The 12,370-nt window shown below is 43.8% G+C and overlaps 1 protein-coding gene and 1 long non-coding RNA gene across 2 annotated transcripts in view; one reads left to right on the top strand and one right to left on the bottom strand.

Annotated features, from left to right (window-relative positions):
• LOC124015622 (ras-associating and dilute domain-containing protein-like) overlaps positions 1-3,364 on the top strand; it is a 28,679-nt gene extending 25,315 nt beyond the window's left edge. The window contains 3 exon segments of the mRNA XM_046330981.1: positions 359-498; positions 2,329-2,468; positions 2,643-3,364. Coding sequence (XP_046186937.1) covers positions 359-498; positions 2,329-2,468; positions 2,643-2,742 — 380 coding nt within the window. The 3' untranslated portion in view covers positions 2,743-3,364.
• A 3,805-nt stretch (positions 3,365-7,169) lies between these two features.
• On the bottom strand, positions 7,170-10,505 carry LOC124015226. Its single transcript, XR_006835121.1, has 3 exons — positions 10,346-10,505; positions 8,387-8,670; positions 7,170-7,609 (listed from the first exon to the last, which is right to left on the bottom strand). It is a non-coding gene; the product is annotated as an uncharacterized LOC124015226 (long non-coding RNA).
• Between the last annotated feature and the right edge of the window lie 1,865 nt (positions 10,506-12,370).

Here is a 12,370-nt window from a genome sequence, read left to right as displayed (position 1 = left end):
GACAGACAGACAGACAGACAGACAGACAGACAGACAGACAGACAGACAGACAGACAGACAGACAGACAGACAGACAGACAGACAGACAGACAGACAGACAGACAGACAGACAGACAGACAGACAGACAGACAGACAGACAGACAGACCAGACCAGACCAGACCAGACCAGACCAGACCAGACACTACTTTCATGTTTTCACCTGCAGTAAACCCTGTCTCAAATTTCCACAGTGATATGATTTCTTCATCATTTAATTAAAAGGACCACAATAACAGGAAAAGTATAACTTTAAACAGAGTTAAGGTGGGATTGGATACTGTGTCTAATGTGGGGTGTTCTTGTGTGTGTCTCCTCAGCAGGAAGCTGCCCAAGGGAATGTTCTGAGAGAAGGAATGGGAATGTGGAGGAAGAGGAGGAGAAAGAGGGGGATGAAGTGTTTACTGTGGAGCTACACAGAGGACCTCATGGTCTAGGCCTGGCACTGGTGGATGGAATGGTGGGTGAAGTCCTTGTCTTTATTCCTCCACCTCCTCCTTTGTTCATCTCGTTCACCCAAGTCTCATCTTCCTTATTGTTTCTCTACCTCCCTTATTTGTCACCTCTCTGCATGGGGAAATCAATGAAACTTGAAAAGCTCTAACATTCTGTCTGTGCCTGGTTGTACAAAGTGACAGCATTGTCGATGCGAGGGGCGTGTGGCTCTTATTTGGTCATGTGATTTATGACGTCCTAATATAAGGCCTTGCGTGGCTGTTCAAACCTCATAGTCGCAAATGAATTAGTTAAAGGTTACATATTTCCCATGATTAACTGTGTTACATCATCATGCATCAAAGGCAGGGAAATCTAGCTTTAAATGAATGATGAGTTGAACTGTGACGTAGATCTCAACTACAGAGAGGCTCAACAACTCTTCTTGCTATATGGGACTTCGTGTGTGTGATTGGTTATGGTATGTGGGTGTGGGCTTAAGCTTGGGTTTACTAACAGGTGTACAACATGTGGTGAATGTGTTGACGTCCTTTTGAAGTCAGCCATGAACCACATTGAGAACACTAAGCTAATTTATTGGAACCGGTAGACTCCTTTATGGCACAATAGGCAGCTGCAATGGTTATTATTACCCTCATTCCAATGTCTGCCTTTGACTTCAAATTCTACTAAATTGCTGTTTTCATCATTTAATTCATAACAGAAACGTGCCTGGTCTGTGAAAGCCTCTACTCATCTATATGCATGCATCTATATGCATGCAGGATAGAGATGAAACAGCGGAGATGTTCCTGTAATGATACTGTACAGGAGGATGAAAGCCTCTACTCGTGTATATGCATAGGTGTAGTGCTGTGGAGGATTCTATAGCATGTGGTGCCCCCTGTAGGATAGAGATGAAACAGCTGAGATGTTCCTGTAATGATACTATAGTGCAGGTACAGCATGTCTTTAGGCCCAACCTCAACGCTTCCTGTGAAAGCCTCTACTCGTGTATATGCATGTAGGTGTAGTGCTGTGGAGGATTCTATAGCATGTGGTGCCCCCTGTAGGATAGAGATGAAACAGCTGAGATGTTCCTGTAATGATACTATAGTGCAGGTACAGCATGTCTTTAGGCCCAACCTCAACGCTTCCTGTGAAAGCCTCTACTCGTGTATATGCATGTAGGTGTAGTGCTGTGGAGGATTCTATAGCATGTGGTGCCCCCTGTAGGATAGAGATGAAACAGCTGAGATGTTCCTGTAATGATACTATAGTGTACAGCATGTAGGCCCAACCTCAACGCTTCCAGCATGTCTTTAGTGCCCAACCTGTAGGATAGAGATGAAACAATGTTCCTGTAATGATACTATAGTTCCTGCCCAACCTGAAAGCCTCTACTCGTGTATATGCATGTAGGTGTAGTGCTGTGGAGGATTCTATAGCATGTGGTGCCCCCTGTAGGATAGAGATGAAACAGCGGAGATGTTCCTGTAATGATACTATAGTGCAGGTACAGCATGTCTTTAGGCCCAACCTCAACGCTTCCTGTGAAAGCCTCTACTCGTGTATATGCATGCAGGTGTAGTGCTGTGGAGGATTCTATAGCATGTGGTGCCCCCTGTAGGATAGAGATGAAACCGTGGAGATGTTCCTGTAATGATGCAGGTACAGATGAAACCTCAGCTTCCTGTGAAATGTATATTGCAGGTGTAGTGCCTATAGCATGTGGTGCCCCTGTAGGATAGAGATGAAACCGTGGAGATGTTCCTGTAATGATACTATAGTGCAGGTACAGCATGTCTTCAGACCCAACCTCAACGCTTCCTGCATCCTCTTGTGTCCTGTATAGAAAACACCTCTGAAGATGACTGGGATCTATATTAAGTCAGTGGTACCAGAGTCCCCAGCCGCCCAGTGCCAGAAGCTGAGGTTGGGAGATCGTATCCTGGCTGTGAACGGCATCAGTCTGGTGGGCATGGAATACCACATGTAAGTAGTGTAGGATGGAGACGGGTCTTTACCACCCTGTGCTGATTAAGAAGTTGTAATAGAGTACTGGATATTATTTAGGTAATACGCGTTATAAAACACAACAGAGTAGTGTCGTTCCCTCCCTCTGTTTAACACACCCTCTGACGTTCTCTCTCGTTCTCTCCGTCACAGTGGTCGAGAGCTCATTCGTTCATCTGGAGATGCCCTCAGATTGCTGGTGGCCAAAAATGAGTCCACATCAACGGGGAAGAGCTCAGTGATCACGTGCTGAGTGGAAGGAAGGTTTCATTGGAGTCTTCCCCTCATGACCTTTGACCCTCGGAAGGGAGGTTAATCTTCTCTCTTTATCCAACTAAGGACCTTAGTTGTCTGTCAGTACTTTACGAGACGTGTTCCTCAACCAAAGGATAAAAGACACTTGACTGTTTATTTTGTTTTGGTGAATAATCACTTCTCACTGAGTATTTGTAATGAAGCTTTACTGTACATAGAATGAACAGGAGGACACTGAAATGAGGATGAAACCACTAGACTGAATCCACTATTGCTCAGGTCTTCTCTGAAGCACCCCTTTTGAATGAATGTAAATTCAAACGCAAACACGACATGTGTATCAACATGATGGTCCAGACAGCTTTGCAGAAGTCTTTAAATCTGCATGGTGAGCTGTCCTTCGTACCCAGAAAACACTGGGTTTGGGAGAGTAGAAGAGAACAGCGGGTTAAGGCCGTTGTTGCGAGCAGGGTTGAGTTATTTCAGTGTCTTCAAGGACACTATCTACTGACTACAAATGGCTAGTGCACAGCATTCTGTCTGAAGATTGCTCCGTTTTTCAAATGCCAAAACCCATAAGAATTTATGCAAATATAACATTTTTATAGAACTGTAAATTATAATGTTTTTGAGTAAAAACAATGACTCATCCTTATGTCGTAGTGGCTGTATACTTTGGATATTTACTGAAGTGCTATTAGTGAAATACTTTCTGAAGCACTACAGTATAACGAAGGGGTGTCATGGACTCTATGGTTATCTATAAGGCATTTCAGTGGATCTCAGTGATAATCTAATATAGATTTCTGGAGGTATCACAAGCTCACTGCTAAACATCAGACTTTTCCCATGTGGTGACAGTGACACTATAACTTATGACTGTTTATGAAATGTTTATAAACAAATTACTCTGACAGTTTTAAGTCAACTATCTCTCTTAACAGTGTTAAGTCTTCAATTTTATTGATGACAAATAAGAGTATTCCATTTTTTATACTTATATTGTCCATTATTTTTGAACATATTAAATAAATGTTATTTAGATTTTAAAACAGAATGAGAGCTCCAAAATTCCTGAGTTATTCCCCAATCCCTACATTGCCTTCTACCCATAGAGGTTGTTGCCTCACAGACAGTACAACCTGCATCCCCAGATGGTTGAACTCTACGACGTGGGACATAACAAGGCCAAATAAAGCAACGGCACACTTTGGGGGGAATAAGGACTCCAGCTGTTGACCAAGTGCTTTTAAACGGGGGGAGGTAGCAGGGAACCAAGGGTGTGTCTCACACAGGGGCCACCACAAGAGCCTCCATTTATAGTGCCCTTTGGTTTCCACTAGAGCAGCACTTTCCACTACACCACTCAATTTGACACAACCCAGGGTTCTCCACTGTGCCCTGAGGCCCTGAGGAAAATGGTTGTTTTGGCATTAAAAAGGCAATCTCACACTTTGCATACTTCATGCTTGCAGGTAAACACAAAACGATGTCAGAGGCTGCTGATTGTGAGGAGTGTTCTGCCCAAGTCATCCATTTTCTCCCCTGGTATAACGCTGACATGAATGTACTTTTAACTATCAGATTTAATAATTAACTAAACGCAGCCAATTATCAACTGTAATTGCTTCATAGTGCTAGTCACACAAAGAGAAATCTGTACATCAAAAAAGTGCTGATATAGTAAGTTACACAGCTGATACTATAAGTTATACAGGTCACCAAGACAGCCTTGATGCAAAGTAGTCCTCCCCAATCTGAGGTCGCTTAGAACCAAGGTAGTCCTCCCCAATCTGAGGTCGCTTAGAACCAAAGTAGTCCTCCCCAATCTGAGGTCGCTTAGAACCAAGGTAGTCCTCCCCAATCTGAGGTCGCTTAGAACCAAAGTAGTCCTCCCCAATCTGAGGTCGCTTAGAACCAAGGTAGTCCTCCCCAATCTGAGGTCATTTAGAACCAAAGTAGTGGTCACAGTTGAGGATGGGGCAGTCAATGAACTCCAGCCTGTAGTCATAGAACAGTGTTGCCTGTCTGGGTGAGTCCTCAGGGCCTCCAGTGAAGCCACACTCCCCCAGAGAGCTGTCTGGCGGTAGGAAGGACTCCTGGGAGGGAACTCTGGTTCTAAACACCTGCAGGCTGGTGGTCTGGATCCCAACCCGCTCCTCGATCACCCTGAACAGGCTGGACACCCTGGTGCTCCTGGGGAGCACCACCTCAAAGCTCCCTGGATGGGCTCCTCCGTAGTCGAATGGTATAAGTCTGATACTCAGAAGAATGAACCTGGAACATGTTTGGAAATAGAGTAGGTGGATGATAAATATACTGTCTTTTATGATCAGCTATGCTATTTTATACTCCTTACTGTGCAATACAAGGTCTTTATGAGATGTGTCCCAAAGTGATTTAGCGCCGATCACAGAGTTACAAGGTCAGAAATAGCTTTGTCCTGAGAGGGTTGGTTGTCATGGTTAACCTCACAGACTGGCTGTTTTGGTATAGCAGCAATTTGTGGGCAGATCCTACATATTTACTGTTCATCAGTGCTGCTTGTTTGTTCCAATTGAACCACAAGCATTTGTGAAACAATTCATTAAATTTCAATTTGTGAAACAACAAATTGTTGGCCTTTAGCTTTGCCTCATTTTACACAGGCGACTTCGAACCTCCGCGTAAACATAAATGGCTGACGTGCATTTTCAAAGGGAGTTAATTTTAAGTGGACCTGTCTGGGTGATGTATTGTAGCAAGATTATTTCTGTGTGTATAGATACTGTATGTCTGAGTGCTTGTTTGTGCAGTATGTAGTGTATGTGAATGTCTTGCCTGTTTGTCTCAGGAGGTGGTGGGCTCCACAATCCCAGCTGACAGTTAGGACTGGGCTGTAGCTTCTCTCTAGTGATCTCCAAACAGCAGGGAACAGCATTAGAACAGCAGGGAACAGAATAGAACAGCAGCCTCTGGTAAGATAAGGGGTGGTGGTCTATGTATATTTGTAAACAACAGCTGGTGCACGATATCTAAGGAAGTCTCGAGGTTTTGTTTGCCTGAGGTAGAGTATCTCATGATAGGCTGTAGACCACACTATCTACGGAGAGAGTTTTCATTTGTATTTTTCATAGCTGTCTACATACCACCACAGACCGATACCGGCATGAAGACCACACACAATGAGCTGTATACTGCCATAAGCAAACAAGAAAATGCTCATCCAGAGGCGGCACTCCTAGTGGCCGGAGACTTTAATGCAGGGAAACTTAAATCTGTTTTACCAAATTTCCACCAGCATGTTAAATGTGCAGGGGGGAAAAGGGGGGGAAAAACTCTAGACCACCTGTACTCCCCACACGTGTACAAAGCACTCCCTCGCCCTCCATTTGGCAAATCTGACCATAATTCTATCCTCCTGATTCCTGCTTACAAGCAAAAAATAAAGCAGGATGCACCAGTGACTCGGTCAATAAAAAGGTGGTCAGATGAAGCAGATGCTAAGCTACAGGACTTGTTTGCCAGCACTGAAACACGCATGAGAGCATCAGCTATACCGGATCACACTCTCCGCAGCCAATGTGAGTAAGACCTTTAAGCAGGGCAACATTCACAAGGCCGCAGGGCCAGACTGATTACCAGGACGTTTACACCGAGCATGAGCTGACCAACTGGCAAGTGTCTTCACTGACATGTTCAACCTCTCCCTGTCTGAGTCTGTAATACCAACATGTGTTAACCAGACCACCATAGTCGCTGTGCCAAAGAACACTAAGGTAACCTGCCTAAATGACTACCGACCCGTAGCACTCACATCTGTAGCCATGAAGTGCTTTGAAAGGCTGGTCATGGCTCACATCAACACCATTATACCAGACACTTCAGACCCCACTCCAATTTGCATACCGCCCTAACAAATCCATAGACGATGCAATCTCTATTGCACTCCACACTGCCCTTTCCCACCTGTACAAAAGGAACACCTATGTGAGAATGCTATGCATTGACTACAGCTCAGAGTTCAACACCATAGTTCCCTCGAAGCTTAACACTAAGCTAAGGACCCTGGGACTGAACACCTCCCTCTGCAACTGGATCCTGGACTTCCTGACGGGTCGCATCACTGCCTGGTATGGCAACTGCTCGGACTCCAACCGCAAGGCACTACAGAGGGTAGTGTGTACGGCCCACTACATCACTGGGGCCAAACTTCCTGCCATCCAGGACCTCCATACCAGGCGATGTCAGAGGAAGGCCCTAAAAATTGTCAAATACTCCAGCCACCCTAGTTATACACTGTTCTCTCTGCTACCGCATGGCAAGCTGTACTGAACTGCCAAGTCTAGGTCCAAGAGGCTTCTAAACAGCTTCTACCTCCAAGCCATAAGACTCCTGAACATCTAATCAAATGGCTACCCAGACTATTTGCATTGCCCCCCCCCCTTTACACTGCTGCTACTCTCTGTTATTACGTATCTATGTATAGTCACATTAATAACTCTACCTACATGTACATATTACCTCAATTACACCGACTAAACGGTGCCCCCACACTCTGTACCGGCATCCCTGTACATAGCCTCGCTATTGTTATTTTACTGCTGCTCTTTAATTATTTGTTACTTTTATTTAACTGCATTGTTGGTTAGGGCTTGTAAGTACGCATTTCACTGTAATGTCTACCCCTGTTGTATTCGGCGCATGTGACAAATACAATTTGATTTGATTTGAATAGTATAAAATGCTGATTTTGCTTTACATTACTGTCTGTAGTTGTTTGCTCATGTCCCTGTAATCAATCTCCCCATCGTTGCCTCTCCTCAGTAGCTGAGGCAGCAGATCCAGCTGAAATTGCAGACATGGAATCCCCAAATCTGTCATACCTAAGGAAGTAAGGGATTTACAATTTGAACCTTTTGCTTTTATACCAGAGACAATCTACAGAAATTGTGGCTTTTATATGTCAATTATAAAGTGCTAATCCCCTAGTGATTCTTATATCAATGATGATGCTATCTCTCCAGTGAATCAGCCATTGAATGGCTCTATCCACAGAGGCATTAGCCAAGAGTTAAATAAAGGTTCAATAAAATGTAAATAAATAAATAAAAGAGGCCTGAATGTTGGATATAAGCCTGACTGTGCTCCTTGGTTCTCCTTGGCTCCAATTTTCAGAAGGATTAATGTTTTCTTCTGAAGAAACTTACAGTAAACTCAATGTCTGGGGCCTGAAGGACAAAAGGAACATTGTTCTGTTTTTGTTTCCCAGGACGAGCTGTTATCTGTGGGGGGTGAGAGGGCCACTTACAAGCTCTCCAGGAAATGAACAAGTGCTTGCATTCTAAGCAGTCTGAATCAGAACACTGACCATAAGCACTTATATATCTTCAATAAAAGCCCACACAGTCAGTGGCATTCAAATAGGACTGACTCAGGAGTCTCATAAAACGGTTTGTAATCGCTTGCCACAGTGGTTTTCTTTATGTTACATTTAAAGGAGCTGAGAACAGCCAGTTACAGTTGACCTTACTTTTCAAGGGGTCTACGGTGGAAAGAATCATCACAACATTTCCAAATGGAACTCACTGAAACATGCTAGAGTGAACTACTAGCATTGAAAAGAGTATTTGGACTCATTATGAGGTAATCCTTTGACATACCTTAATTGCAGCCATGAGCCCCAGATGAAAGCGTTGAGATAGAATTTCCAGCAGATATTGGGTCATTTGGCTGGGAATGAGGGTGTAACAGACCAGAAGAGGGATGGATTACCCTGCTCAAAGTCCTCGGGGCCGATGGTACCAGGGCTGTCTGTATCACACAGGCTGAACAGCTCCACTGCCTGTTCCTGGTGCTCCTGGAGCCAGAGAGTCATGTGATCCAGAAACCGCTCATACTCCGTCTGGTCGGACCTAAAGGCCTGGCAGGTTTTCTCTAAGGCGGCCTTATGGGATGAAACACAACCATTCTCACAGTGCCCTGTTGCATAACACTTTCAGGCTAGGTTCTCACAAGGTGCATTTGAGAGTCCTCACATTGCTACTACGCACTACGTATAAGGCCCCTGATGTACACTTCTGGTCAAAAGTTTTAGAACACCAACTCATTCAAGGGTTTTCCTTTATTTTTTAAACTATTTTCTACATTGTAGAATAACAGTGAAGACATCAAAACTACGAAATAACACTAATGGAATCATGTAGTAACCAAAAAAGTGTTAAACAAATCAAAATATATTTGATATTTGATATTCTTCAAAGTATCCACCCTTTGCCTTGATGACAGCTTTGCACACTCTTGGCATTCTCTCAACCATCTTTATACGCTAAAAGGGAAAGGGGGATACCTAGTCAGTTAGTCACCTGGAATGTATTTCAATTAACAGGCGTGCCTTCTTAAAAGTTAACTTGTGGAATTTCTTTCCTTCTTAATGTGTTTGAGCCAATCAGTTGTGTTGTGACAAGGTAGGGGTGGTATACAGAAGATGGCCCTATTTGGTAAAAGACCAAGTCCATATTATGGCAAGAACAGCTCAAATAAGCAATGAGAAATGACAGTCCATCATTACTATAAGACATGCAGATCAGTCAACATGGAACATTTCAAGAACTTTGAAAGTTTCTTCATGTGCAGTTGCAAAAACCATCAAGCGCTATGATGAAACTGGCTCTCATGAGGACCACCACAGGATTGGAAGACCCAGAGCTGCAGAGGACAAGTTCATGTGAGTTACCAGCCTCAGAAATTGCAGCCTAAATAAATGCTTCACAGAGTTCAAGTAATAGACACATCTCAACCTTAAAGAGACTTGCTTGGGCCAAGAAACACAAGCAATGGATATTAGACCGGTGGAAATTTGCCCTTTGGTCTGGAGTCCAAATTACAGATTTTTGGTTCCAGCCGCCGTGTCTTTGTGAGACGCGGTGTGGGTGAACGGATGATCTCTGCATGTGTATCTCCCACCCTAAAGCATGGAGGAGGAGGTGTTATGGTGTGGGGGTGCTTTGCTGGTGATAGTGTCAGTGATTTATTTAGAATTCAAGGCACACTTAACCAGCATGGCTACCACAGCATTCTGCAGCGATACGCCATCCCATCTGGTTTGGGCTTAGTTGGACCATCATTTGTTTTTCAACAGGACAATGACCCAACATACCTCCAGGCGCTGTAAGGGCTAAGGAGATTGATGGAGTGCTGCATCAGATCACCTGGCCTCCACATTCCCCCGACCTCAACCAAATTGAGATGGTTTGGGATGAGTTTGACCGCAGAGTAAAGGAAAAGCAGCATATGTGCTCAGCATATGTGGGAACTTCTTCAAGACTGTTGGAAAAGCGTCTCAGGTGAAGCTGGTTGAGAGAATGCCAAGAGTGTGCAAAGCTGTCATCAAGGCAAAGGGCGTATATTTGGAGAATCTCAAATATAAAATATATTTTGATTTGTTTAACACCTTTTTGGTTACTACATGATTCCATTAGTGTTATTTCATAGTTTTGATGTCTTCACTGTTATTCTACTATGTAGAAAATAGTCAAAATAATGAAAAACCCTTGAATGAGTAGGTGTTCTAAAACTTTTGACGGGTAGTGTATATTTGAGTATTATGTGTTGCACCATACCATGTTCTTCTCATCTTTGGTCAGTATAATAGCCCTCTTCTGTTTCTTCTCCTTCACTATGTCCTGGTTGATCGGTGTTCCAGGGTACACACAGTACTGGGGTCAGTGTTTGGATCTGTGATGGCCTCAGTGCTGGTCTTCAGTGTCTCACTCTGGGCCCTGAAGACAAAAGAGAAATGAGTTACGGTGGGTCCAAAATATGTTTGTTTATTTTTCCATTTCCTTTTAATAGTACAATGTTTGAGTCGTGATTCAACAAACCTTTTCATTAAGATACAGACACGACACTGACCAAAATAGAATGGCAAACGAAGACTGACGTAATGGGAAGTGAACACTGACAAAAGGCAAACCAGGGTTTGCGATGTCTCATCCTTCCTCCCTATCTATAACAATGAGGGCAGGAAACAACATAGTGGTGACTAGTTCAACACCAAGCGCCAAAGTGTGCTGGTTACTGCTCTCCCAGGTTTCCTTTCAGTCCTTTCCCTGAGAAAGAGAGCTATGCTGGGGTTGGATGAGGCAGCCCCCCCCTCGACACAGGAAATTCCATCTGGAGACTGGGGAGCCTGGTGTAGAGCTCCTCAGGGGGACACGTCAGCTCTGGGTCTGGGGTGCAGCTCACTGTAGACCTAACCCTCCCAGCAGATATCCATACGGGGCCGGAGTGCAGAGGGCACCTATGAGTCCCACAGACTGTGAGGGGTATGAGGGGTGCATGGAGTGGGGGTGGTGGTGGTGAGCAACAGCAGGTAGAAGACTAATAACTTTGAACTATATGAGTCAGCCCTGCAATGCAGTGTCCAGTCTGGAAACTGATCAAGAGTAAAGCACCAGTGGATGCCAACAGCAATACAGATGTTCATAGACTAAAAGATTGCCTCTTATACTACATACTGAATGGTCAGGACCTAACATTTTTACCAGTCCTCCATAAAAACATTGCCTCATAACCTATGAAACGTTTTACCCCAATGTATGACAATTTATAATATATAAAGCATACCGTCTAATATTATGTAATGATAAAAAGATAGTCTGAGATCATCAAAGTATCCAATTATTGACATGTTTCCCCGTTCAAACAAACACCTGTCGTCTGAGAAAACGGAAACATATTCTTTGTGTTCGTTTCACAGGGGAGCCAAAGGATTACCCCTCCCTGGAGTTTCTCTCTGGATTGATGACCACCCCCCCTACATTTACTTAATCTGGTTTAGAGGAAGAAAAACATGACCTGATCTGATTACTGATAAAAGAGAAACATCAACACAAGAGAATCTACAAATGAAACCACATAGGCCACCATGAAAAAGCCTTGTCTCAGTCATTCTGGTATGAAGAAATGTCAGGGCACCAACACACAGCATCGGTAGTGAATTACATAACACATCTTCTTTTATTACCCAGACTGATATACCAGTATACCCTCAAGTGTATCTGGTTTAAATTTAAGATGAAAAAAATCTATAGAAACTCAAGCACACAATCATAGGAAAATTCTTCACACGCGTATTTGCCCTCTCATTGGCTAGAATGTTCCCACCTGATCTCGCCTGCCTACCATCGTTGAGGACAAGCATTTCCATTATTTGAGAGGCCCCTTGAATACCCCTTTTGCCCTAAGAACAGCCTCAATTTGACGGGGCATGGACTCTACAAGGTGTCGAAAGCATTTCACAGGGATGCTGGCCCATCTTGACTCCAATGCTTCTTGGCTCCAATGCTTCTTGACTCCAATGCTTGACACAGTTGTGTCAAGTTGGCTGGATGTCCTTTGGGCGGTGGACCATTCTTGATACACACAGAAAAAAAATAGCAGCGTTGCAGTTCTTGACACAAACTGATGCATCTGGCACCTACTACCATACCCGTTCAAAGACACTTAAATATTTTGTCTTGCCTATTCACACTGAATGGCACACATACACAATCCATGTCCCAATTGTGTCAAAGCTTAAAAATGATTCTTTAACCTGTCTCCTCCCCCTCATCTACACTGATTGAAGTGAATTTAACAAGTGA

Source organism: Oncorhynchus gorbuscha, linkage group LG26, assembly GCF_021184085.1.
Source record: "Oncorhynchus gorbuscha isolate QuinsamMale2020 ecotype Even-year linkage group LG26, OgorEven_v1.0, whole genome shotgun sequence".
In the NCBI taxonomy this organism is placed as follows: Eukaryota; Metazoa; Chordata; class Actinopteri; order Salmoniformes; family Salmonidae; genus Oncorhynchus; species Oncorhynchus gorbuscha.
The sequence above is the reverse complement of the archived record's forward strand: the minus strand, read 5'-3'. Positions and strand labels throughout refer to the sequence as shown.